Below are 24,507 nucleotides of genomic sequence, written 5' to 3'. Positions count from 1 at the left end.
GGGACGCCGATAGTGAAGAAAGTTCCCAGCCAATTGGCTCTTCCTCCTGCTTTCCTACCTAATAGCATCCCGGTGGAGTTGTTGAGGTTATTCTGGACTCCAAATCGTTCCAGAACTTCAGCACCAATGCGCTCCTCCTCTGGAAGCTAGAGAATGCACTTTTTGAACCATGGTAGCTCGCAAACCCTCTTCGGGGTCAATCGCGTACCGTCCCACACATCGTTGAAGTAATACTGTTTAAACCACTTGTTCGTGCTTTCTTCGGCAAAGTTCATCCGTACCATTTTACGGTAGACACCTACCGACTCAATGCGTAGTGTAATCCCTTGCAAGGATGCAGTTCTTACAGCGAGGATGAGTGTGTTAGCTACTCACACTACTCTGTATCGTAACCGGAACAATTGGTGTCGTTATACAAGACCCACCCATCGACTTCGATAGCCTTGGCTGCAGCGAATAGAGACTTCGCCGTTGCTGACCCAGCCTTCTTTGCGCCGATTTGAGCCGAAGAGTTGGGATCGTCAGAAGACCGCTGTCGCTTTGGTTTGCCATTAGTCACAAATGCCCCAGACAATCCTTCCCCTTCAATATTGGCACAACCCAGGGGTTGCGTTTTGCTTACTTACCGAGATAGTTAGGTCATAAATACACGAAAACTTGTCTTAACTATTAAGACGAATACGTCCCACCACTTTGGTATCTAAAAAGTAGTGTGACTGATCCTTTCGTTCTCGTTCACATTCAATACATGAAAGATCGAAAAAAGCTCATAAACCGGTTTAAAAAAGATGCTAACGTCATAATTAACAAGAATAATTAACATTCGAGTGAGAGATTAAAGCTCCGTTTATGAAGAATCTGCTTCTCCCCAGCACTTTTGTGAATTTGTTTTAGGTGAACTTCTTAACATTTGCTAATAATGTTGAACTTCTAGTGTGAAGCACATAAGGTTGACTATTATCAATGCAATGCTTTCCAGATCAGATTTGTGTAAATGAACCTTTAAAAGATAAAGCACGATTGAATATTTAATTTATGGTATGTATACGAGGATCTGTTGTGCACTCATCATCATCATCAACAGCGCAACAACCGGTATCCGGTCTAGGCCTGCCTTAATAAGGAACTGCAGACATCCCGGTTTTGCGACGAGGTCCACCAATTCGATATCCCTAAAAGCTGTCTGGCGTCCTGACTTACGCCATCGCTCCATTTCAGGCAGGGTCTGCCTCGTCTTCTTTTTCTACTATAGATATTGCCCTTATAGACTTTTCGGGTGGGATCATGCTCATCCATACGGATTAAGTGACCCGCCCACCGTAACCTATTGAGCGGGATTTTATCCACAACTTGACGGTCATGGTATCGCTCATAGATTTCGTCGTTATGTAGGCTACGGAATCGTCCATCCTCATGTAGGGGGCCAAAAATTCTTCTGAGGATTCTTCTCTCGAATGCGGCCTAGAGTTCGCAATTTTTCTTACTAAGAACCCAAGTTTCCGAGGAATATATGATTATACATGATTACGTGAATACATGATTTCCCAGGTTTTATGCTCCATCGTGGGTACCAATCCACGTTTCGCCCTGGGACCTATACTACCGTTTGACCACCAAATTAAGTTAATAACAGTATATTAGCATATTTTCCCATGATATCGATATCGTTAGCATAGGCCAGTAGTTCGATGCACTTAAGAGGATCGTACCTCTTGCATTTACCTCAGTATCACGGATCACCTTTTCCTAGGCCGGATTAAAGAGGACGCATGATAGGGCATCACCTTGTCGTAGACCGTTGTTGATGTCGAATGGTCTTGATAGTGATCCTACTGCTTTTATCTGCACTTGCACATTGGTCACGGCCAGCCTAGTCAGTCTTATTAATTTCGTCGGGATACCGAATCCTCTCATGACCGTGTACAGTTTTACCCTGGCTATGTTATCATAGGCGGCTTTAAAGTCGATAAAGAGATGGTGCAATTGATGTCCATATTCCAAGAGTTTTTCCATCGCTTGCCGCAGAGACAAAATCTGATCTGTTGCTGATTTGCTGGAGTGAAGCCTCTTTGGTATGGGCCAATGATGATGGGGCTATCTGGCCTAGCAAGATAGTGGAGAATATCTTATAGATGGTACTCAGCAACGCGATACCTCTATAATTGCTGCACTGTGTGATATTTCCCTTTTTATGTATGAGTCAGATAGTGCCTCGTTGCCAATCGTCAGGCATTGATTCGCTGTCCCGTACCTTGAGCACAAGTTAATAAACCACTTAGTGCAACTGGTCGCCTCCATATTTAACTAATTCGGCTGTAATTCCATCGGCTCTTGGCGACTTATGATGTTTAAGCCGGCACGGACTGTTTCTCCTATACTTGGTGGTGGCAGTATTTGCCCGTCGTCTTCAGTTGGCGGGACCTCCAACTCGCCGATGTTCTGGTTGTTCAGTAGCTCATCAAAGTACTCAACCCATCGCTCCAATATGTACATTCTGTCGGAAATCAGATTTCCCTCTTTGTCTCGGCAGGATGAGCATCGTGGTGTATAAGGCTTCATCCTGCTGACTTGTTGGTAAAACTACCGCGCCTGGTGCTAGTTCACAGACTTGTTGGTTCTCCCAGGCTTCCTTTTTCCGTCTGTGAAGTCTTTTCTCCGGTCGACGAAGTTCGTGATAAGTCTCTGCGCGTGCCCGCGTTCTTTGAGGATGCAACATTACTCGGTATGCAGCATTCTTCCCTTCCGTTATTAGCTTACATTCATCGTCAAACCAGCCGTTCCGACTGTTTTTGCGGCTGGGGCTACTTAGCCCCTTATTATTGATACGGCCCCAAAGATACTTATCTTTGGGGCCGTATCAATAATAACGTTCTTCAGGTGGTTGTGAAGATCATTTGTTGATACTTTATCTCCAGGTCCTCTGTTGACTGCAGTTATTGCGGCATCCATTTCTCTCTTATAGGTGTCGCGGAGGGCTGTGTTGTGGATGGCTTCAGTATTCACTCTCACCTGATTGTCAGAGGGGATTGTAGGTGGTGTCGTAATTCGAACTCGGAGCCAACGAGATAGTGGTCGAATCTATATTGGCCCCTCTATATGTTCTGATATTCATCAAGGCTGAGAGGTGGCGGCGTTCAATCAGCACTGGTCAATTTGGTTGAAAGTGGTCCCGTCTTGAGAGGCCAGCACGTGGTCAATTTGGTTGAAAGTGGTCCCGTCTTGAGAGACCCACGTATGTTTGTGGACCGCTTTCCGCGCAAACCAGCTACTTCCAACAACCATTTCGTGTGATACTGCTAGCTGGATAATTCGCAATCCGTTATCATTGGTATCCCTATGTGTGTTAAGCTATGAGAGCCGACGTATCGCCTGAATACGGGCTTCGTCCCTACTTGCATTCATCACACTCCATTTAGGGAAACACAAAACCTTTTATACTTGAAGCGCCCACCTTGCGGTTTCCTGACTTGTTTAGCTTTACGATTAGTTATATTATTTCCATCCTTCTTTTTTTGTATTTTGTTTCCTTTCTTTTTAATTTGAGTATTTCATTGCTTCTCTTTGAATTCTTTTGTTGCCCTTGTTAATTTTTTTAATTATAGTGAAATGATCCGGAGCTAATTCTTTCTAATTTGAGGTTTCTCCTACTCTCTAGCCCATAACACCCACAGTAATTCAAGGGCGCAACCTGTAATATAATGATTTCGAGAATACCAAGGCATGGCAGAAACCCCAGAGCCCCGCCTCCTGAACGTCTTAGGCACGAGAAGCTTCGATTTAGGTGGCGATCCGTCATGAATCCTTCCTTTCGATTTCGTGTCCGGATTTGCGATATACGACTTTGTTTTGTTTCTAAAATCTGCCAAGAGTTGTAATTTTTAAATCAACATATTGATTAGAACTTCCTACAGGAAGTTAACAGTAAACAACGCCACCAACACCAAGACTAACGTCTTTTATTTTAACAATTGGTAATCTAGTTTCTTTAGTTATAAATGTGTGCCATCTATCGATCCATTTAATCGGTACTCCAGAAACCCACTTTTTTTAGTCAGGATTCACAAAACAAGCAAAGATCGAAACCAATAGCGTTTCATATTAAACGAATGTTATTCCCTCTTGCGGAAATATGCGGATATGTATATGACGGCGTTTGTCAAATGTGGTTGTTGACATTTCGTTCGCACGTTTATTTGTTGTAAATATCTGTCGCAATGGTCCGCAAATTGAAATTCCATGAGCAGAAGCTTCTGAAAAAAGTAGATTTCATTACCTGGAAAGCTGATGACAGTGCCCAAGAAAATAAAGTTCTCCGCAAATATCATATCCGGAAACGTGAAGACTACACCAAGTAAGTTCACATTGCTTAAGGTTAATGTTGTTCCATTAACGTTTTAATCACTTCTTCCTAGATATAACAAATTATCCCGACAAGTCCGAGAGCTAGCACAGAAGATCAGCGAGTTAGATCCCAAAGATCATTTCCGAACGGAAGCCAGTGCCCAACTACTGGAGAAATTATTCGCTTTAGGCTTAATACCTACTAGGTGGGATCTGGAGAATGCCAACAAAGTTTCGGCGAGTTCCTTCTGCCGGAGGAGGTTACCTGTTGTGATGGTTAGACGTAAGTTATTATTAGAAAATAAGCTAATTCAATCGTCTTTAATTTGACCTATTTCTGCAGAAAAATTGTCACAAAATATCAAACAGGCAACAGAGCTGATAGAGCAAGGGCACGTCAGAGTGGGCCCCGAAATGATTAAAGATCCCGCATTCATTGTTTCACGGAACCTAGAAGATTTCGTGACATGGGTTGACAGTTCAGCGATTAAGAAACACGTATTAGAATATAATAACATAAGAGACGATTTTGATTTATAAGTTTTAATTATGGGATACAAATTTACCCTAAAACCCCCAATTTATTGTTTTTCTTATTCAATCCATTAGTTCTGCTTGCGTTGATTATAACAGTATACTAGGAGATAAGTAGCAACCAAATGTGGTACTAATTGCTACTCCAATTGTGTTAAACGCACAATCGTTTCGTTATCCTGAACTCAAACGCCAGCTTCAAGCGGTTGCTTAAATTGGGGGATCCATCACACTTTACAATAAACTCTGTCAATTAATTAAATTATATTTCATTATAAAACATTCCGCATGCCATGCCCTATTTAGCAGGGTTTCTGCTCATTGTATGGTCAGTTCATAAGTTGCCTCATTAACTTCTAATATGGCCTGAATGGAAGGAGCGTATTTTATTTTCGTTTCAGCTAAGCGCCTTTCCCATCTTTGGGCAGAGGCCTTTCTCTTGCTGGGAACTACCATCCCATCTCCCTTCTCTCCTATTGCTCCAAAATTCTCGTAGGTCGACGTGCTCAAAGAGCAGCATGGCGTCGTGAAACATAGATCTACTCCTTCAACTCTTCTGGTTTTTACCAACTTCGTTGCTGCTTTAATTCACGACAGAAGGCACATGCTATTTATACTGATTTCTCCAAAGCTTTTGATACCGTTGGCCATGATATTCTCCTCTCCAAAATTTCTCTACTAAACGACCAACCAACAGAAATAAAAGTGACTGTTAATAACTGGTTTTATCCCACGTTACTGCTCTGACTTTACCTCAATCTAGCCCTCCTTAACGCTTTTCAGCTCCCTTGTCAGAAACATCCTAGAATATTGCTGTATAGTCCCCCCCCCCTTCCGCAACTGTGACTATCGCACCCTTGAAGCCATACAACGTAAATTCACCCGGACCCTCTTTTTCAAAAAGAACATTCCCCCCTGTGGACTAACCATCAGGCTCTGCACCATCAATTTCCCTTCCCTGCAACATGATATGTGTACCCTTTTAAAATTCAAACAGCCACGTAATCCGCATAAATTTCAGCGGGTATGGAAAATTTTGCAGTTCGCTTAGTAGTGAGTCGTTCAACATATTCCACAGAAGGGACGATAGCACACCTCCTTGAGGACAGCGGTTCGTTGCTTCCGCTGTTAGGTAGTGATCGACACACACTTCAGCATGCAGCAATGAACGCTTAAAAGATGTTAGCGTGCTTACTCATTCGTTTAAAATACGTTTTTCTTGGACCAATGAACCCTAGTAACCATTTGCTGATATTTTCTTTTGCTCCAATGTCTTTTAAATTTCTTGGCGAAATGAAACCTCATTGTCATACTATCCCATGGTATCAGTAATTCAAATGTCAATCTTTCTTCGATTTGGGCAGATCTCCGCCTCAATGATACACCCAGATTGCCCTCCTGCATCTATATGTGAAACGAAGGACCCCGGAGGGTACCGTTGGGCATGTTCTCGTTGCCCTAATGATACACATTCAAATCAGAATTTGAAGTTTGTGTAATTCCCTGGCTGTGGTCCAGAGTTCGGTTCTATTTACCCAAATTACCGCCCCTTATGTAATTGTTGGCCTGATTAGTGCGTTGTGTATTCAGTGTCGTAGCCCCTTGCAACTTTTCGACATGTTCCCAACATGCGTTTTCTAACGTAGTTTTTGATCTAGTATAATTTCTAAATATTTTACCTATTTTTCGTTGACAATATCGATTTGCGTATTGATATAAGATAATTTGAGCAGGAAATAATGACAGTAAGGACACTGTTCTCCGATAAGCGCCACAAAAACTTCATACAGTTATCCATCCTAAATATGTATCCTATCGTAAATATGGACAGAGTGTTTTTAAACAACCGGATAAAAAGTATGCCAGCAAAAAATATATAGTAATAACTTTGTTGTCCGGATAGCTCAGTGGTTAGAGCGCTAGGCTGTCATACGGAAGGTCGCGGTTCAAATCTCACTGGTGGCAGTGGAATTTGCATCGTGATTTGACGTCGGATACCAGTCGACTCAGCTGTGAATGAGTACCTGAGTCAAATCAGGGTAATAATCTCGGGCGAGCGCAATGCTGACCACATTGCCTCCTAGTGTACCGTTGCGGTCTTGAATGAAGTGCTCTAACACTTCAAGGCTCTGATCCAATATGGATTGTTGCGCCAACGATTATTATTATTATTAATAACTTTGTTAGTAATAGTGCGATTTCTACCAAAATTGTAGGATTATGCTCCATGTTATAGCCCACATTGCTTTCGTGGTGCTAGAATGAACTTAAGGAAGGTTTTGCAGCCAATTACTAAAAATTATATTAATATACTATTATTTTGTTTTACATTAAACCTTAATAACGCTCTTTATAATACTAAACCGCATTAACTCGGAAACTATTATAGCTAGGATATGGAAGTAAACGTTGGATCATACCTAGGAAATATGAACGCCAATTTGTATAAATGAAGTGATCCCGGTGGAAGTAATAAATTATCAAACGCAAAACGTGTTTTTACTGTTTAATCCAATTTTTCTCTAATTTTGACATACATAATGTACAATTTTTTTTGCAAAAAACAAATCTTTCCTTTATTCTAATCAAATCACATTAACATTATTTCATTCCGAATACTCAATTAGTGGCAGTTACAAAGCTGTAAAATTAAACCATAAATAGGAATAAAGCCCTGAATTTTTATGGAAACGAAGAAATTTACTCTTAACGGATGGAAAAGACCCCAGTTAATATTTTGATAGATGAAAATTCAAAGATAATTATATTATGAATAGTTTTATTAAAAAAATTATAAAAAAATGCTTTAAAAGAGGATACTCCATTAATAGACAATATGAGGCTCTTTTGCGGAATCTACGTACTGCTTTTGATAACATTCTACTTGATATGTTTCCAGTAACATTAATAATTTTAGAAGAAAAAAACTTCTTCTAAGGACTTTTGAATCTATAAATCATTTCCTTCACATTTCTCCACAGGAAGTAGTCCAGTGGATTTCATTTGGCCGTTTTTGGAAGACATCGTACTGCCACTGTATACCCAACAATCGACCTCTACTGCTCTAAAACGATCAAGTGTCACCTTCTCAAATCTGTCTAAGGACATAAAACGGACATTGAAAAGGTTTGACATACAGATGGTAGGATCAAGTCGTATCTACCGGCTAAAATCCCAGTTACCTATAGAAAAGGACCGGAAAACGGTAGAGGAGATGAGCTTGCTCAGATTGTCCGAAGGTGTATATATCGGAGAAACGAAAAGACTGGTAACTACCAGATTTAGGGAACATATGAAGGAGGCAGAGCTGGCTTTCAAGTACTCCCGGAAAGCTACAAAATCTATGGTGGCTAAACATATGGTGGAATGCGGCCATAAAATAAGCGCCGATGATTAGCAAGTTTTAAAATAGGTAAGGAAAATTAAACCCAGCCAAAACCACCATAGTACCATTCACTAGGAGGCGTAAGCTTGATCACCTGAGAGCCATAACATCACATGATATGGAGGTGAAACGAGAAACAGAGGTCAAATATTTGGGAATTACGCTCGACCAAAAATTACTCCCGAAGACACATGTCGGAAACACTTGTCGGAAAACCACGAGGGCTCTGATGACTTGCAGATCCACAGCAGGAAAAAAATGGGATTGCAGCCCGAAGATACTACTTTGGATATATACTGCAATAGTAAGGCCAATGATTACCTATGGAGCGGTAATTTGGGCAGAATGAACCGAACTCAGCATACAAACCAGGGAATTACATAAGCTCCAAAGGCTGGCTTGCATGTGTATCAGTGGGGCAATGAGGACATGTCCAACGGCATCCCTGGAGGTCCTTCTGGGATTAACCCCTCTCCATGTGCACATACAGATGCAGGCAAGGAGGGCAATATTCAGGATGGCCGGTAGTATGAGTGAGGCGAGGAGCTGCCTAAATCGAAGGAAGATAGATATTCTTTCTAGGCAGTATCCCGAATTACTGATACCAAGGGATAACATGACAACGACGTTTCACTTCGATAAGAAGTTTGAAACACGTTGGAGTAACAAGGCAAACTGGGAGAGCGTGGCTGCGACATACGGCTTAAACCAGCAACCGATTACTTGGTACACTGACGGATCCCTCACAGCAGAGGGAGCGGGTGCTGGTGTCATTGATCCAAGGAAAATGTACTTTGAGCCAATGGGCAGGTACACTAGCATATTCCAGGCGGAAATATACGCCATAGACAAATGTGCCTCCTTTAATCTGGAAAGGAACTATAGAGGGCAGAACATAGCTATGCTCACCGATAGCCAAGCAGCGATCAAGGCACTTAGGTCCAACCAGGTGAACTCTAAACTGGTATGGGAATGCCTTGAGAGATTGAATACAATTAAATTAAATTAAAGGTCTGGGTTAGTACTTTTCAACGCCGGTCTTAATTTTGACATTTGTTGGAAAAGTGGGGAGTGCAGGGGGCTGGAGGAGGAGGCTTCCACTATATGGTGTCTGGGGTCCGAAATACCTTCTATACCAATATCTGTTCAAATAAATAATAGTATATTACTATAATTTTTTGTAATTGGCTGGAAATCCGCCTTAAGTTCATCCTAGCACCACGAAATTTTGCAGTGCAGTTTGGTGGAAATCGCACTATTACTAACAAAGTTATAATACATCAAAGTTGTTGCTTCTTTGAAAATTTAAGACTATGAATGTCAATATCACCTGAAAGTGGATACTTTCACATAATATATGGATACTTGCTATGTACTAAGAAATACACAAAACCTTTCGTACCTGAAGCGTGCAGCTTCCGGTTTTCCGACTTGTTTATTATTTCAGATAATTAATCGTTGGAAACACCGCACAATTACACGCAGTAAAACAGAGATTAATGCTCTTATAAGAAAATTTCCACAATCTGTATGATAAAATTCGAGAAAAATTGGGTTAAACAGTAATGTTTTGGGGCAGAAAAATATAATTTTTGAGTTTGGAAATTTATTTCTTGTTATTTATACAATTGACATTGAATTTGATACAAATTTACATTCCAATATTAGAGCGAAGTTTTAGCTATCATCCGACGTTTATTCCCCTACCCAAACTCGAATTATTACGATTTCAGTATATTAAAGACATTTTTTAAAAATTAAAATGTGTGTGGCAATTAAAGCGTTAAGAAATCAAAAAAAATACTAGGAAACACTTGGCATACCGTTTGCCCGATTATTTTGAAACAACCTGAATACTGCGAAAGAAATTAACAAATAACTAAATGCTGAACTTTTATATATTTTCTTTCAACGCGGAGACGCAAACCGTCTGTGTCAAAAAAACCGCTGTACACTACTTTCATGGTTACATTGGCAGCCATGCTCGTTGTTCACCGTTTCTTCTTTAATTGAGCCGGCATCGTATCGAACAAGTCGTACTTCGCCGATGGTAGTAGCCATTTTTACGTTTGAACGAGTTGAATTTTGTCTGTTATTATTCAGTGGATTGTACCGTCGTCGGGCGGATTTTGTTCAAATTAAAGGAAGCAGGAGGATATAAGAAGTAAGTAAGTAATAGAAAGTCGTACGAAAAATAATCCCCTTAAGTCGAAGGGCTGTCCGCGGCGCCATTTGTCGGGCGTGCTTTTTATATAAATGTGAAAATACTTCAGCCGCGTCATTTCTTGAAATTATGTGCTATGATAGTTTTCGCAAATTATACGTGGAAACTTGTTTGACAACTAGAAAGTTCTGGAGGGTGTTGTTGTGCGGGATTATTCCCATTTGCAATGAGGGGGTGTGATACGTGCGAAATCCAATTACGGTATTTTAACTCCGAATTAAACGTATTCTTGGGGAAAACATCATCATGGTGCATTAGTGGGTCTCGGAAACTACTTTGCTACCTAATAGTAGCATTTTTCATATTTACCGGTGGAACAAACTTGTGAAATTACTTTCAGGGTTTTCTCTTGACAGGCGTGATTGGAAATGGTGTCAGGTGCTCACCGATTCCGGTTGTCTTGTCAGCGTTGAGTATAGTTTGTTTTTTTTTGTGGTCCTATGATCCTTATATCCGGTAATATTTAGTTTTCGGTATCGGATAATTATTTCCTATGAATTTCTTCTGGTGATCCTGCGTCTCGAATTGTGCGCAATCGATTTCTTGGACATCGTCTGGTCGGCCGCACACATCCCGTTTTTCATTTATAGTTGGCTAAATTTTGATATGCTTGGCTCGTTATTCTTCTAATGTTTTACGTTATGCTTGTTTTGTTTCTTTCAAAGAAGTTTGGTTTTTCTAGGGCTTAAATTGCAAGTTCCCCAGCGGTAACAAAGCACAACGCCTGCCTTGCATTGGACAGGTCCAGAGTTTCAGAAGCTTCTGTAGCTGTTGGTACTTCATTCCGCTATCTTTAAACGTTATTTCATAACTGGAGCCAAATATTTAGGTACTTTGGCAGATTGACGAGCTGAGGTTTATATTTTTCGTCAATTATAATCTTATAGTACTATAGTCCGAAACTATCCTCCGTATCCATTTCGTTTTCGACAGGGCGAGCACGTCCTTCAAGACACGTGTAAAGCGCGCCATCCATATTCAGATACGCCTGAAGAGTCCGCAGTTGACCGTGTTCGTAACGTGGATGGTATGGAGTTGGTAGGTCAGTTTTGATTGACCGGATGAAAAATGATTCCGCCAGCCGGCCAGACATGTTTGTTTAGGCTGTAGGCGGGAATTTTACAGGCATTTTTATTGCTGATGAACACTTGATAATTGCTCACACAAAATTATCTTAAAGCCTTCCACGTCTAGAGTTGAACTAACGATGTTGTGGCTTGCCGGTACGGGGATGGTGGTTTTAGCAGGCGGCCGGGTGCTTTGCGGGCTCTTCCGGCGTAACTGACAGGTCGAACTGAACATGGATGGTGGCCTTAACTTGCGTTGTAACCGCGATTTTTTCATCTCCGTCTTTCCTAGTTTGTTCTGGATAGATGGGGTCATGGAGTTGATTTCATCTCGAATCACATGCTACCATTCTTGGCGCTCGATTTTCTGATAACAGCACCTCCACTAGAGTTGCCTCTAAGTGCCTCCTTTCTTTCACAAATCTTGGGAGAGTGGAAGAATACATGTTCTGGGTCCTCTGGGACTCCAAGGCAGTTTGGACAATCGGGTGAAGTATTCAATTTAAACCTGTGCAGATACAGGCGATATTGTCCACACCCCGTGGGACACTGAGTAAGATCAATCACCCCTTGATGGTCAGGATCAGCCTATGAGCCCACCAACCCTTTCCCGGGCGTTCTCAATGCTCTTAATAATAAGCGTTGGCGCAACAATCCATATTGGATCAGGGCCTTGAACTGTGTTAGAGCACTTTATTCAAGACCGTAATGGTGCACTACAGAACACTAGGAGGCAATCTAGTCAGCATTACGCTCGCCCGAGATTATTATCCTGATTTGACTCAGGTACTCATTCACAGCTGAGTTGACTGGTATCTGACGTCAAATCACGATACAAACCCCACTGCTGCCAGCGAGATTTGAACCGCGACCTTCCGTACGACAGCCTTTTGCTCTAATCACTCAGCTATCCGGACAATGCTCTTGCAATCCATTTACAGCTCTCTCCTTTTCGGTGTACTTCGTCTACGACAAGGGAGCGATTGGCTTCGCTTTCTATATGTTCATCATTTCTCCTGGCAGGACGGACGCTGCATCATCTGAGACAATCCTGAAGACAGACAGAACACATCCTTAAGACTATCCTCTTGTAGACTGCATTTTATTAGCATTTACTGTCGTTTGCAACGCCTCTCTCCAAACTGGGTTTGCATAGACCATGATCGAGCTCACCATCCTGGCTAAAAGCATCATCTTTGCCAGGGCCATACTTGTAGCGGATGCTTTGTCACAAACATACTGCACGTATTGCCTCTAATTGAGCTTTCGGTCTATCATCACCCCCATATTTAATGGCTTGCTTGGAAGTAATGATTTCCAATTCGTATTAGGGCATGATTTCTTTTCCGATGCTTGGTGATGAGTGTGGCTTACGTTTTTTCCTCCGCAAGTGTCAAACCAGGACTCTTTAATCAACAGCACTGATCCCTTCACCTGAGTATAACTCAGAATTCTGGATATGCTTTGAGTCCAATGTGCCCTGTGGAACACCGGCGGCAACAACGTACTTCTGGGGTCGATCATCTCCGTCATACCAGAGCCCCCATCCTTATAAAAAGCTGTTAACAATAGCTGGGAGATAGGCTGGAATACCAATCTTCGCCAAAGCTTTCCATAGGTTCCAATTGGTCGAATCGAATGCATTTCTCGCGGTGGTGACCCTACCACCACGCATTATTTGGCTATACTACCCTTTCCGTGAATTGCATCTTCGGCCCAGCTAGTAACCAATTTGATGGTTAATATTTAATTTGGCTTCACGGTATCCATCTTGCCGATCTGATGAGAGCCCTCTTTCGCTCTCAACGACCAGGAGTAATCTATTTGGTATACCATCCGGACTCCAGCGCTTCGTCTGTGGTGACTCCTGGTATTGACATTACGTTCAGAGGTCGCTGGAAGCTATCAGTGTGCTCCTCTTGCTGGGGGAATAACCCCTGGCTGAATTTTAACAAGAGAGTAGGTCATTTGATCTGTAGAAATGAACGGCGTCTGAATCGCCCCATTGCCTCATAGCTTTACGTCCGCTTTCGAACAGAGCTCCGTTGGATGATGAGTTTTGAGGGTTTTTGCAGGCTTCCTTATAGGCGTGTTCTTTTTGGTCCTTATTGATTCTACCTACCACTTTCTGAGCCATTTTCTGGCTGGTGACAGACTGATCAAAGGCTGGCCAGTTCGCTATTTCACCAGTAGTTTGATGTTCTACTGGGGAATGAGTAGGATGGATGCAGGCATGGATGTGTCACATTCTTTGGCGATGCATTGTGCCACATGGACAGCTCTTTCCGTAGAAGCGCCTACTTTTTTAGGTTGGTCTAACCACACCTCTATAAACGTTTGTTCATTCAAAGCTTTTGCAGACCAGTCTGAAATCTTTCTCGGTTTCGGGTATATGGTTTTTTGCCCCGTGGTTCCACGCATAGCTCAAAGATTGCCTGGTGATCGCTGTGGGATAGCTCTTGTCGCAGTAGAACATATCACATGCTAGTGCAGGACTGGCAAAGATTAGTTCTACAACCGAGCTGTCGTCCTCCGCACAGGGCAATATGAGGAGCGCCACCGATAACAAACAAAAATAATATCGGTAGCAAGATACAACCTTGGCGGACTTTGCTTTGAGAATTTACTTTGACGCAGCACGTGACAATCAGCGCCATTGTATGTCGATCTGATAATAGCTGTTAATTTCTTTAGAATGCCCCTTCTGTGTCAGATACACTTTCTTTCAATCAAGCCTGAAAAAGTTTATCTATTATCTATGCGACGGCAAGCAACAAACAATTACCTCGCCAATTGTCGCATTCAAAACGGCCGTCCTTCTTTGAAGTCTTAGCGACTATGCCCTTCTTCCTTTCTGGAAAAAGATTCGGAAGTAGCAGATCTTCAGTAACTGCAGGTGCAGCGATGAATTACTGTGGGGAGGCCGCCAATTGCTAGCGCCTTTATGCCGTTTTCCGTGTATTGATGGCTGAAATGATTTTTCTTCTGCTTGGAACTTTTTAATAGTGTCTCATTCATACCTTTGCCCTACAAGCCTGGTAAGCAGGTGATGGGCTGCTGCAAGATTTTTCACAGCCTCTGGGATGTGTGTTTTCTTCGCTCTAATTCAAATGAAATGGTTATTGATGGGCGCAAGGTCGAGCGAGTATAGTTGATGACGGAGTTTTTCCAAGTTTACTCGGGTTGTTTTACTGCAAGATCATCATTTCGTCTAGGTGCTTGCAATAGGTTTGCAGGGATCTAATAACGCGGAATTTTGTAGCCATATGAATCATGATGCATACATAGAAAATTTATCCCCAAAAACATAATGTGAATTTCCATTTTTCTCAGGATGGTGCGTGGCGGACGAGGGTATACTCGTGGAGGAGGAGGTCGAGGAGGCGGTAATTACAGAGGCTCGGGTGGCTCATCTTACCGTGGTAGTTCCGGGCGAAGCAGTTTCGGAAATAGTTACAATAGCTCAAGAGGATCGTCCAGCTATCATTACGATCGCAATAGAGATCGGGCGCCTTCAAGGCACGAACGCCACGATGATCATAAAAGATCTTATCGGGTAAGTCACATTTTTATACTAATTTGACGGCAATTTAAATAAGTACATTTTCATGACAGAATTCCTCACGAGATCGGTCTCCGGATCGCAAAAGATCCCGTCACGAGGTAAGATGCTACTTTCACTTTTTCCCAATTTGATATTTAGTGTTAGTAACTCATGATATAATTCAAATCGTTGGATTTCCGTTGATTTTAATATCTCTTTGCATTGTTTTGTATTTACACGAATAGAAATAAGAAAAGCCCTAAAAAGTCGCAATCACGCGCCAGACAAATTGTTTTTGTCAGAATATCTACGGAGCGCAATAAGCAAAAGCTCTCTATGTATAATAAAAAGTTAAAGAACGGTTTTTAATGAACCGCCTGACGGAAATAGATTGAAAGGAAATTTCGAAAGTGTATAGACTACTCTAAAGGACTAAACACACCACAAAAATCCAATCATAATTGTGCGCATGGTGAAGGCACACCGTAAATTTCAATCAATTTCCACCAATTAAAAATATGTAGAAACGTGTGTATTGAGCTTGAGTTAAACGAAGGCGCAGATATCAATACAGACATGCGAAACAATTAGGAACCGCTGCGATGGTTAGTTGTTTGAGTTGAAGAAATTTGTGTCTAAAGCAAAACAGTTTAAAAATGATATGAAAACCAAATCGTAATGTCATGTATCATATAAAAATCCTAACTGTGGAAACATTTCAAATGTGATTTCATGAAAAACACAAAACAACAATTTTTCCTCCCCCCTTATATATAGGACTCAAGACTAAGTTCAAGCTATTCATCGTCGTATCGTCGAAATGATTCGAGTAGTCGCGGTAGTAGGCAGACACCGCCTCCACCGTCAGTCCGATCATCAAGTGCGCCCCATCGTCGTGATGAGTCATCTTCGCACCGGCATTCCAGCGGCAATGATGCAATGGGGCCTCCGAAGAGCTTGCCCCCACGTAGCAGCCGCATAGTTCGTCGCGGTGGAGCCTCAAGCCACAGGCCAAGCGGACGCAGCGGAAGCCTGAGAATCATTCGTCGCGGCCGAGAATCAGCCGATCTGAGAATAATGCGAAAGAAATTACTGTTGGCCAACCAAAGAGATAGAGCACGCAGAATTAAGATTGCTAGATTGACGAGGTAGAGTATCATTCATTTCCTAATTTCTCTATTCCTGAAGAATCGTATCGATCGTATCGCCTGTATATCAGTAACGGCTGGGACCTTGACAAGCGAACAAGGCAGTCAGATATTGACATTTGATATCACAATCCAAGCATTTCTGCATTGTGCCCGTGACTTACACAAAAACGAAAGCAATATTTTGAACAAATTATGTTTGAGTAAGAGTGTCCCTATTCAGAGACGGCTGCGATCGGCGGTCTTGCAAAGTTATACTGTTTCATTCCACATTTTACCGACAAGATCAATCGACTTGCAAATTACATTACATTAATTTTCCTTGACGAGCATTGCGAGGCACTAAGTGCGATACCGATTGAAACTGCCAGCCAGAATAGATTTTCCCATTAACGATATTTGAAATGAGGAACTGTTATTGATTGAGTTGATACGAGTCAGCCCCGACAATGGCAGAATTGTGCGAACCAATGAAGAAAGACTGCTGGCTGGTCTATAACGAGAATTTTCGGTGACCCCCTAAACAAACTGTACAGTCATTCTACAACACTTTTAGAAAACCAAAATTATAAACCAAACTTTTATTCTTCCTCTTCCAAATGTCGAATCTCTTAAAAACAGTTCACTACGTAGCAAACGAAGAGATACGACAACAGTTCGTAAGGTAATACGAAAGGCACGCGATAAGAAAGATGATGAGAAGAAGGGCGAAGATGATAAAGATGAGGATGCCGATAAGAGCAAGACTGAGGGCGGTGACGACGGGGATGAAGAGGTCGATGATAAGGGTGAGGAGGGAAAAGTTAGTAAAGAGCCTAAAGAAAAAGGTAAGGGTGGTGAAGATGGAGATGTAGCGGAAGGTGACGATGCGGAAGAAGCAGCTGACAAGGATGTTGATGTTGAGGGAAAGGATGACGATGATGAGAAATCCAAGAGAGATTCAAAACCACGCCGCCCGAAGAAAACATTCATAAAGTTGACTTGCGTTCATTGCCGCGCCAAGTGTCTCACTTTCAAGGTAGGTGTGCAGACTTTGTTCGCAGGGAAGCGGGTTTTAACTTTTCATGCCTTCGTAAACGCAGGAATACAGCAGTCATTTGTATTCACGTAATCACAAACTAGCAATGCGTCGTTTGGCTATTCGTCAGAAAACTCAACTTGCTCAAATGAGATTGAACCAGCGCAATGCCCAGCGGGATATAGAGGAGAGTTCAAAGGATGAGACAGAAGATTGCAAACCGCAGTATTGTCTCCTGTGTCGTTTGAACTATCGCCAACCCAAAGCTAAACATCAGCTTTCCGAAGCCCATCGGAATATGAAGAAGTTCCTGATGCCGTACTGCAGCACATGTCACATTGCTTTTAAGAGCCCAATGGTCTATGAAACGCATCGATGCTCTTTGGATCACATTAAAGTAAGTTGAATTGTTTGATTAGGTTCATTCATGTTGCCATTCTCTAACGACTAACTAAGCTAAATGAGGGAATGTCACCCCGATGCACTTTTAAAACGTTTAGATATTTGCGGTTAGCTTTGCCAATAGAAATTGTTAATATTTACTCGATTTTAGCGTAAGGCTCGAAACAATGAATCAGTGAATAGCGAAAGCAGCGATGGTGAGAAAGAAGTTGATCTAAACAACTTCATGACAGTCGATTCTATCGGAGAAATCGACATAGGTGACGGTGATATCAAGGAAGGAGAAGAAGGAAAAGAAAAGATCAACGTTGGCGCGGAACACGTGAAGAAGACAGAAGCCCTCTATTGCGACCTATGCCGCTATTATATTCCATTAAAAGAAGAAGAGGAGTCGGTCATCAAGAAACATTGCGCGACGCGAAGTCACTTGAAAGCATTCGTAAGATACAGGGAAGATCAGAGCCTGCGTTTGGAGGCCGAACGTATTCAGCGTAAACAGAAAGAAGCCAAGGAGAAAAAGAAAGAAGCAGCGGAGAAATCATCTGAAGTGAAAAAAGAAAACGGTGATGAGAACGAAGAAGGCGGTGAAGATAAAATCTGGGAAGATGTAGACAAAGATCTTGGAGATCTCTTGCGTGAAGTTGGTCCTGATGGTGATCATGAGGATGAAGATGAAGAAGATGGATCTGTGTTGAATATAAACATTGAAAGGTTACATATTTCATTCTTATTTTAGGAGAGGCTAGTGTGACATTTGAGTTCATTCACAGGTTTGACCGCTTCAAGAACAGCGAGAATCAAAAGAAAGATGTTAATGGGGATGCCAACGACACAAGTGTTGATGCTAAAGAAGAGGATAAAACTCCTGATTCTACGCCCACCAAAACAAAGGACAAGGCTGAGAAGAAAACCGAGGCCACTAAAGTTGAGGAGAAAGCGGCCGTCGAAGCAAAGTAAAGCCCTAAGCATTTGATTGCAATATGATTTTGATGTGTGAATTTGTAACTTAGAGGAGCTACAATTATAAATAAATGTTTGTGTCGGCTAGAATATATTCCATCTAGAAATATAATGAAACTATGTATTAAAACATTGTTTTTTACTTATTTTAAAGTTACAGTTTGTATCAGAGATGCTATACAAACCAGGCCAGCATCTCTGCAGCTTGCCGGATTCCCAGTCGGACTTATTTTTCAATTACTTCTTTAGTATTGATGTTGAGTGCATTCGGCAGTAATTCATTCATTGTGCGTGGGCACAAGTATTGACGAAAGCTTGGAGCTTTTGGGTAACTGGAGTTCACTTTCCATGTGCTACTTCCATATAGCAACACAGAACAGTTGACTTGATTTTGGTGTTGAGACAACTGCGTTTTCAGATTTTAGACGGGGCAGCGACAGCGGATCTAGTATCTAGTTCGTTGCCGCCGCCGGCAGAAACTGCGCTTCCCAGATGAGTGATCGACGTCTTCGATGCTCTGCCTAGTAATACAGATAGGGAAAGTGCGATAACCCGTCAGAAGGAGAATGTTGGTTTTATTGGTGTCTACCTTCAGTCCAATTCTACTTATCTCTCCTTGCAAATCCGTTTGACCAAGGCCCATGACTCTGAGAGATCAAGCAGATGTCATCAGTGTAGTCGAGGCAATTGAGGAGAGACGTCACCGTCCATTGAATTCCTCCACGTCCCCCGGAGAAGACAGCATAGAGGACGCCACCGATAACAAGAAGAAATAACACCGGTGATAAGATGCAGCTCTGGCGGACTCTGCTTTGGACCTCAAAACCCTTCTCCCCCTTCGCTGCAGCACGTGAAATATTGCGTCATGTGTCGCTCTGATAATAGCTTCGGTTCTCTGCAATGCCCCTCCTACGTAGAACACTTTAGATACACTTCCAGTTCACGCTATCGAAAGCTTTCTCGAAATCGATGAAGAGCAGGTGCATTGATGGCCAAAATGTTTCCTCTTCTAATTGAAGGAAGAGTCTCTATCCCCATTTACTGTGACTAGCCATTTCATCCACAAGAGGAGTAACTTCACCGGATGTGATACCGTTAAGAACCGCGGTGAAGTGCTCTTTCAACCACTTGAGTAGTTTATCATCGTGGATGAGAAATTGACCGTTAACGTCCCTCACCGGATCATCGAAAGATTTGCGACTACATGCAACCTCTATCGTGATGCAGTATTTATTCCTGAAATCATTGCGATGTGCGGCATCTTCCGTTTCCCTGACCACCGCAATAGCAAATTTTCTTGTCACGATGTACATTACCCTGAACTTCGCGGGATTTCGTTCGGTGGCGTGAAGAACTCGGTAGCGAGTGCATCACGCCTGCCATCCTTCGAAGCGTTCAGTAGAGCCTTTAACCCTTTCCGTGTTCTTAGAGAGGATACTTCTCTATTAAATTGGAAGTCTCCGTTGGACCGGAATCTTGCAGTTAGAAGTCTGTCAGTAACTGACACCCAGGTTACGAGAGTACGCCCTGCGACAGCCGTCAGAAGCGACCCGACATCGGATTCGCGTCTGCTACCACTTTGCTTTCCAGGGTAGAAGAGCACATTGCCTGCCATAAGTTTGGCAAGAGGGAGAGGAGTACTCAGAATGTCCAGCTTATATCGGAATTCCCGCTCAAGTTGGAGAAAGCGAGCATTCTGATTCTCACATTCTAGAAACGAATTGTAGTTCGTTTTTGGTAGCCAAAGGTCGTAGCCATAAGAGAGGACGCATATAAAAGTTTGCGAGGCAACTTGAGAGAGGCTGTACGGAGGAGTAAAAAAAATTTATTTATACTGAGGTGTGACAGTAAAGTAATGAAATGGTTGTGAATAGGTTTCTACCCGTCGTTGAAAATGTAATCAATATGGGTTTGGGTCCATTGTAATAGATGCTATAAACATGATTATTGATACTTTCATGCTGGACATGGAAAATGCGTTCAACTGTAAACCGAGAACGAATTAATGACGTGTTATCTGGAACATGGTGGTTGACGGGGCAGACTGGGAATAACCTCCCGGAACAGAGAACGATACAGGATAGACGATGGGCCCAAAAATTATATACGCCTGATTGTTTTGACATTTGCAGTGCCTTTGGAACAACATCAAACGAAGGAGTCTTGGTTGTGGTGAGGAATCTCCTTACGGCGTTAATTGCGCGAAAAAATGCATCTGTTGTACAGGAAAAGGGCGATGGGCTCACCGGCAGTGGGAATAGAACATAGGTGGTATTGATGGACCCATGCAATCACTGGCAACTCCCATTGTTGCAGTGTTGGTGGATCATCATCATCATCATCAACGGCGCAACAACCGGTATCCGGTCTAGGCCTGCCTTAATAAGGAACTCCAGACATCCCGGTTTTGCGCCGAGGTCCACCAATTCGATATCCCTAAAAGCTGTCTGGTGTCCTGACCTACGCCATCGCTCCATCTTAGGCAGGGTCTGCCTCGTTTTCTTTTTCTACTATAGATATTGCCCTTCTAGACTTCCCGGGCTGGATCATCCTCATCCATACGGATTAAGTGACCTGCCCACCGTAACCTATTGAGCCGGATTTTATCCACAAACGGACGGTCATGGTATCGCTCATAGATTTCGTCATTGTGTAGGCTACGGAATCGTCCATCCTCATGTAGGGGGCCAAAAATTCTTCGGAGGATTCTTCTCTCGAACGGCCAAGAGTTCGCAATTTTTTTTGCTGAGAACCCAAGTTTCCGAGGAATACATGAGGACTGGCAAGATCATAGTGTTGTACAGTAAGAGCTTTGACCCTATTGTGAGATGTTTCGAGCGGAACAGTTTTTGTAAGCTGAGTGTTAGTGGATCAGTTCATCAGTGCAAACAAGTTTTGTTAGCACTGATGAAGGGAACAAGTGGTTCCCGAAATATCGGTATTTGCAAGAATAAATATCCACACCAACGAAAAGAAACAACAAGTTTTTATTACTTCAATTAATTAATCGTTTATTTTTTTCAGGGGCAATCCACAGGAAGATACAGTGTGCGAAATTCGGTTAGCCGCATACAGTTTTTATCAGTATGAAGAAATGCATTGATAAAGTAAATATATAAGTTTTTAATTTAATAAAATAATATAACACTTAAAAAATCCATGCTTCAATTTGAAAGAAAACAGAAATAATAGCAATTTTCGAAAATGTGAAGCTAAATTTGCTTAGCCGACCTACAATTAATTGTCAAAATATCAAACTGTGATCGACAGTTTTGAGAATTTTGAGTTTCTAGTAAATAGTTAGGCCATCCTTTTCGTTAATTTAAAAAAAAAATCTGTTTGGCAATAGATTAATTAACTTTTGAAATGTCTTTATGTCCAAATCCAATCATTCTTACAAAATTGCTGTTTGTAAGTCCGTTGCTGTTGACAATTTGCGTAAACAGTTCTTGCTAACATGCCGCAAACATTTTCGATTGGATTAAGATCCGGACTTCTGGCTTTCCAGTCAAAAATGGTATGGAACGGAACAGAAATTTTTGTTGACGTTTTTGCTACATGAATACTTTATTATCTTGCTGAAATTTGAATCTTAGCTAAATAGAACGTCGTCCCAAATTCCAATAAATCTTTAGGGCTTAATTTTGTTTAATTTAAAACATAATGCTATTAACATAGTATGCTGGTCCCAAGCCCAGGTAAAGGAGGAGGGTTTGAGGCAACGTACTCTGTACTATCCTCAGTAAAACAAAAATAAAATGCTGAGATCAGGGAAAGAGATAAATAGAGTATAGTTGGAGTTATTCTACTATGCTAAATCCTACCTGATCTCTCTTGGTGACAGGCCCCGCGACAGGTCGACCAAGAAAATGCATAGAATGTCGTTACAAACATGATGATCGGATTAAGTCAGAGGCCTCGGAGAAATGCTAGGGCGTCCACCTCAGTCGACGCGGCAGGACGGGCCCCGGTCCTGTCGAGAAATGGGCAAGGGTTCTTGACGCATGGACGGCGTCAGGACGTAAGCAAGTTAGTCCGCACACAACGAACAAAACAAATACGTGTCTGCACGCTAAATGTTGGTACCCTAACTGGAAAGACCGAGGAACTCGCAAGAGCCCTTCGGAAAAGGTGCATTGACATCTGCGCTCTGCAAGAAACCCGATGGTCTGGGTCCAAAAGCTGCGACATTGAACGCGAACGCGGTAAAAATGGCTACAAACTTCTCTATTTTGGTAACCCACACACTCAATATGGTGTTGGCATTGCCATCTCAGAGGGTTTCCGTGATGCCATTAAAGAAGTCGAACGATTTGATGATCGGCTGATGAAGCTCACCATTATATCAGCTGATCGCACTATTCACTTCTTCACCGCGTATGCACCACAGACAGGCCGACCTGATGCCGAGAAAGATGCCTTCTGGCAACTTCTCGATGAAAAGACTTGTCACGTGCCTGCTGACGATTACATAATCATTGCCGGCGACCTTAATGGTCATGTGGGTGAAAAGGCAGACGGTAACAGGTGCCATGGGGGAAAGGGGTTCGGAGCGCGCAACGAAGGTGGCGAGCGTATAATTGATTTTGCGGACACCCATGACCTTGTACTTATGAATACATGGTTCATCAAACGATTGTCTCATCTTCCCACATTTTACAGTGGGAACAATAAAACGCAAATCGACTATATTCTCATAAGACGTCAACATTTTACCACTGTCACTGATTGCAAAGTCGTTCCCTATGAGACCATCGCACCTCAACATCGGCCGTTGATTGCTGTCCTGCGAATTAAGCCACCGATAAAACGGCGTGAGGAACGCACTGGCCCGCCGCGCATTAAATGGTGGCGATTTGGTGAGAAGAACGAAGAAACGGTCTCACTCATACGATTGCCAACCATTACGAATGTGGAAGAATCATGGAACCAAATGAAAGACACAATCCACAAAGCGGCCTCTGCAACCCTCGGGGTCACCAAGCCGGGTAAGCGGTACATCAACCGAGATACTTGGCTTTGGAATGATGATGTTGAAATGAAGGTCCGTGAAAAGAAACGCCTCTACCACAAATTTCTCGACGATAAAACGCCTGCTAATTGGCAAACTTATAAGAATGCCAACCGGGAAGCAAAGAAAGCGGTCGCTTTCACCCGAGCGAACCATTTCAAAAATCTTTACGATAAACTGGACACTCGGGATGGCGAGAGAGACCTGTATCGACTTGCTAAAAGCCGTGATGAACGCACACAGGATATCGGACACTTTTGTTGTGTTAATGACAAGAACGGTACTTTGCTTACCAACCGTCGAGCCGCAACGGATAGATGGCGAGAATACTTCGAGCAGATTTCAACTGAAGAATTTGCTCATCCTCCACTTCCACAATCATTGCCGACATTTGGAGCAGTTCCACTAGTCAGCGCAACTGAAGTCGAGGAGGCAATAAAACAAATGAAATCGGGGAAAGCAACAGGACCTGACGACATTGCATCTGAGCTCTGGAAAGCGAAGAGCTGGGACCCAACACTGTGGCTCAGTGAATTCTTTAACCGGGTTATTCAGGAAGGAAGAACACCATCTGACTGGCAAGAAAGTACCACTGTTCCAATATGGAAAAAGAAAGGTAGCCCAGCAGAATGTTCAAATTAACGTCCGATCCGGTTACTTTCCCATACCATGAAGATTTTTGAACGCATTCTTGACAATCGTATTCGCGAAATCGTTGAAATAACCGTGAATCAAGCCGGATTTGTCAAGAACTGCGGAACTACTGACGCAATACACGCTGCGCGGTTACTCATGGAGAAACACCGTGAGAAGCATCGCCCTCTTTACACTGCCTTTCTGGATCTAGAGAAAGCGTTTGACCGTGTACCACAC

The 24,507-nt window shown here is 42.5% G+C and overlaps 2 protein-coding genes across 3 annotated transcripts; both read left to right on the top strand.

Annotated features, from left to right (window-relative positions):
• The first annotated feature begins 4,147 nt into the window (after positions 1-4,147).
• Positions 4,148-4,921, top strand: LOC119648765 (U3 small nucleolar ribonucleoprotein protein IMP3). Its single transcript, XM_038050594.1, has 3 exons — positions 4,148-4,351; positions 4,413-4,624; positions 4,685-4,921. The coding sequence occupies exons 1-3, from the start codon at positions 4,215-4,217 to the stop codon at positions 4,879-4,881; spliced, it is 546 nt and encodes a 181-aa protein (XP_037906522.1). The 5' UTR covers positions 4,148-4,214; the 3' UTR covers positions 4,882-4,921.
• A 5,337-nt stretch (positions 4,922-10,258) lies between these two features.
• Positions 10,259-18,753, top strand: LOC119648209 (zinc finger protein on ecdysone puffs). Of its 2 annotated transcripts, none has more exons than XM_038049814.1 (8): positions 10,259-10,424; positions 14,885-15,107; positions 15,167-15,214; positions 15,873-16,243; positions 16,865-17,261; positions 17,326-17,658; positions 17,815-18,374; positions 18,434-18,753. In XM_038049814.1, exons 2-8 carry the CDS (start codon positions 14,886-14,888, stop codon positions 18,618-18,620), a joined length of 2,118 nt encoding a protein of 705 aa, XP_037905742.1. In that variant the 5' UTR covers positions 10,259-10,424; position 14,885; the 3' UTR covers positions 18,621-18,753. The 2 variants fall into 2 exon arrangements, with proteins under 2 accessions (XP_037905742.1, XP_037905743.1); XM_038049815.1 differs by having other exon boundaries at positions 10,259-10,428.
• Positions 18,754-24,507: the final 5,754 nt, after the last annotated feature.

This window comes from Hermetia illucens, chromosome 2, assembly GCF_905115235.1.
Source record: "Hermetia illucens chromosome 2, iHerIll2.2.curated.20191125, whole genome shotgun sequence".
NCBI lineage: Eukaryota > Metazoa > Arthropoda > Insecta > Diptera > Stratiomyidae > Hermetia > Hermetia illucens.
The sequence above is the reverse complement of the archived record's forward strand: the minus strand, read 5'-3'. Positions and strand labels throughout refer to the sequence as shown.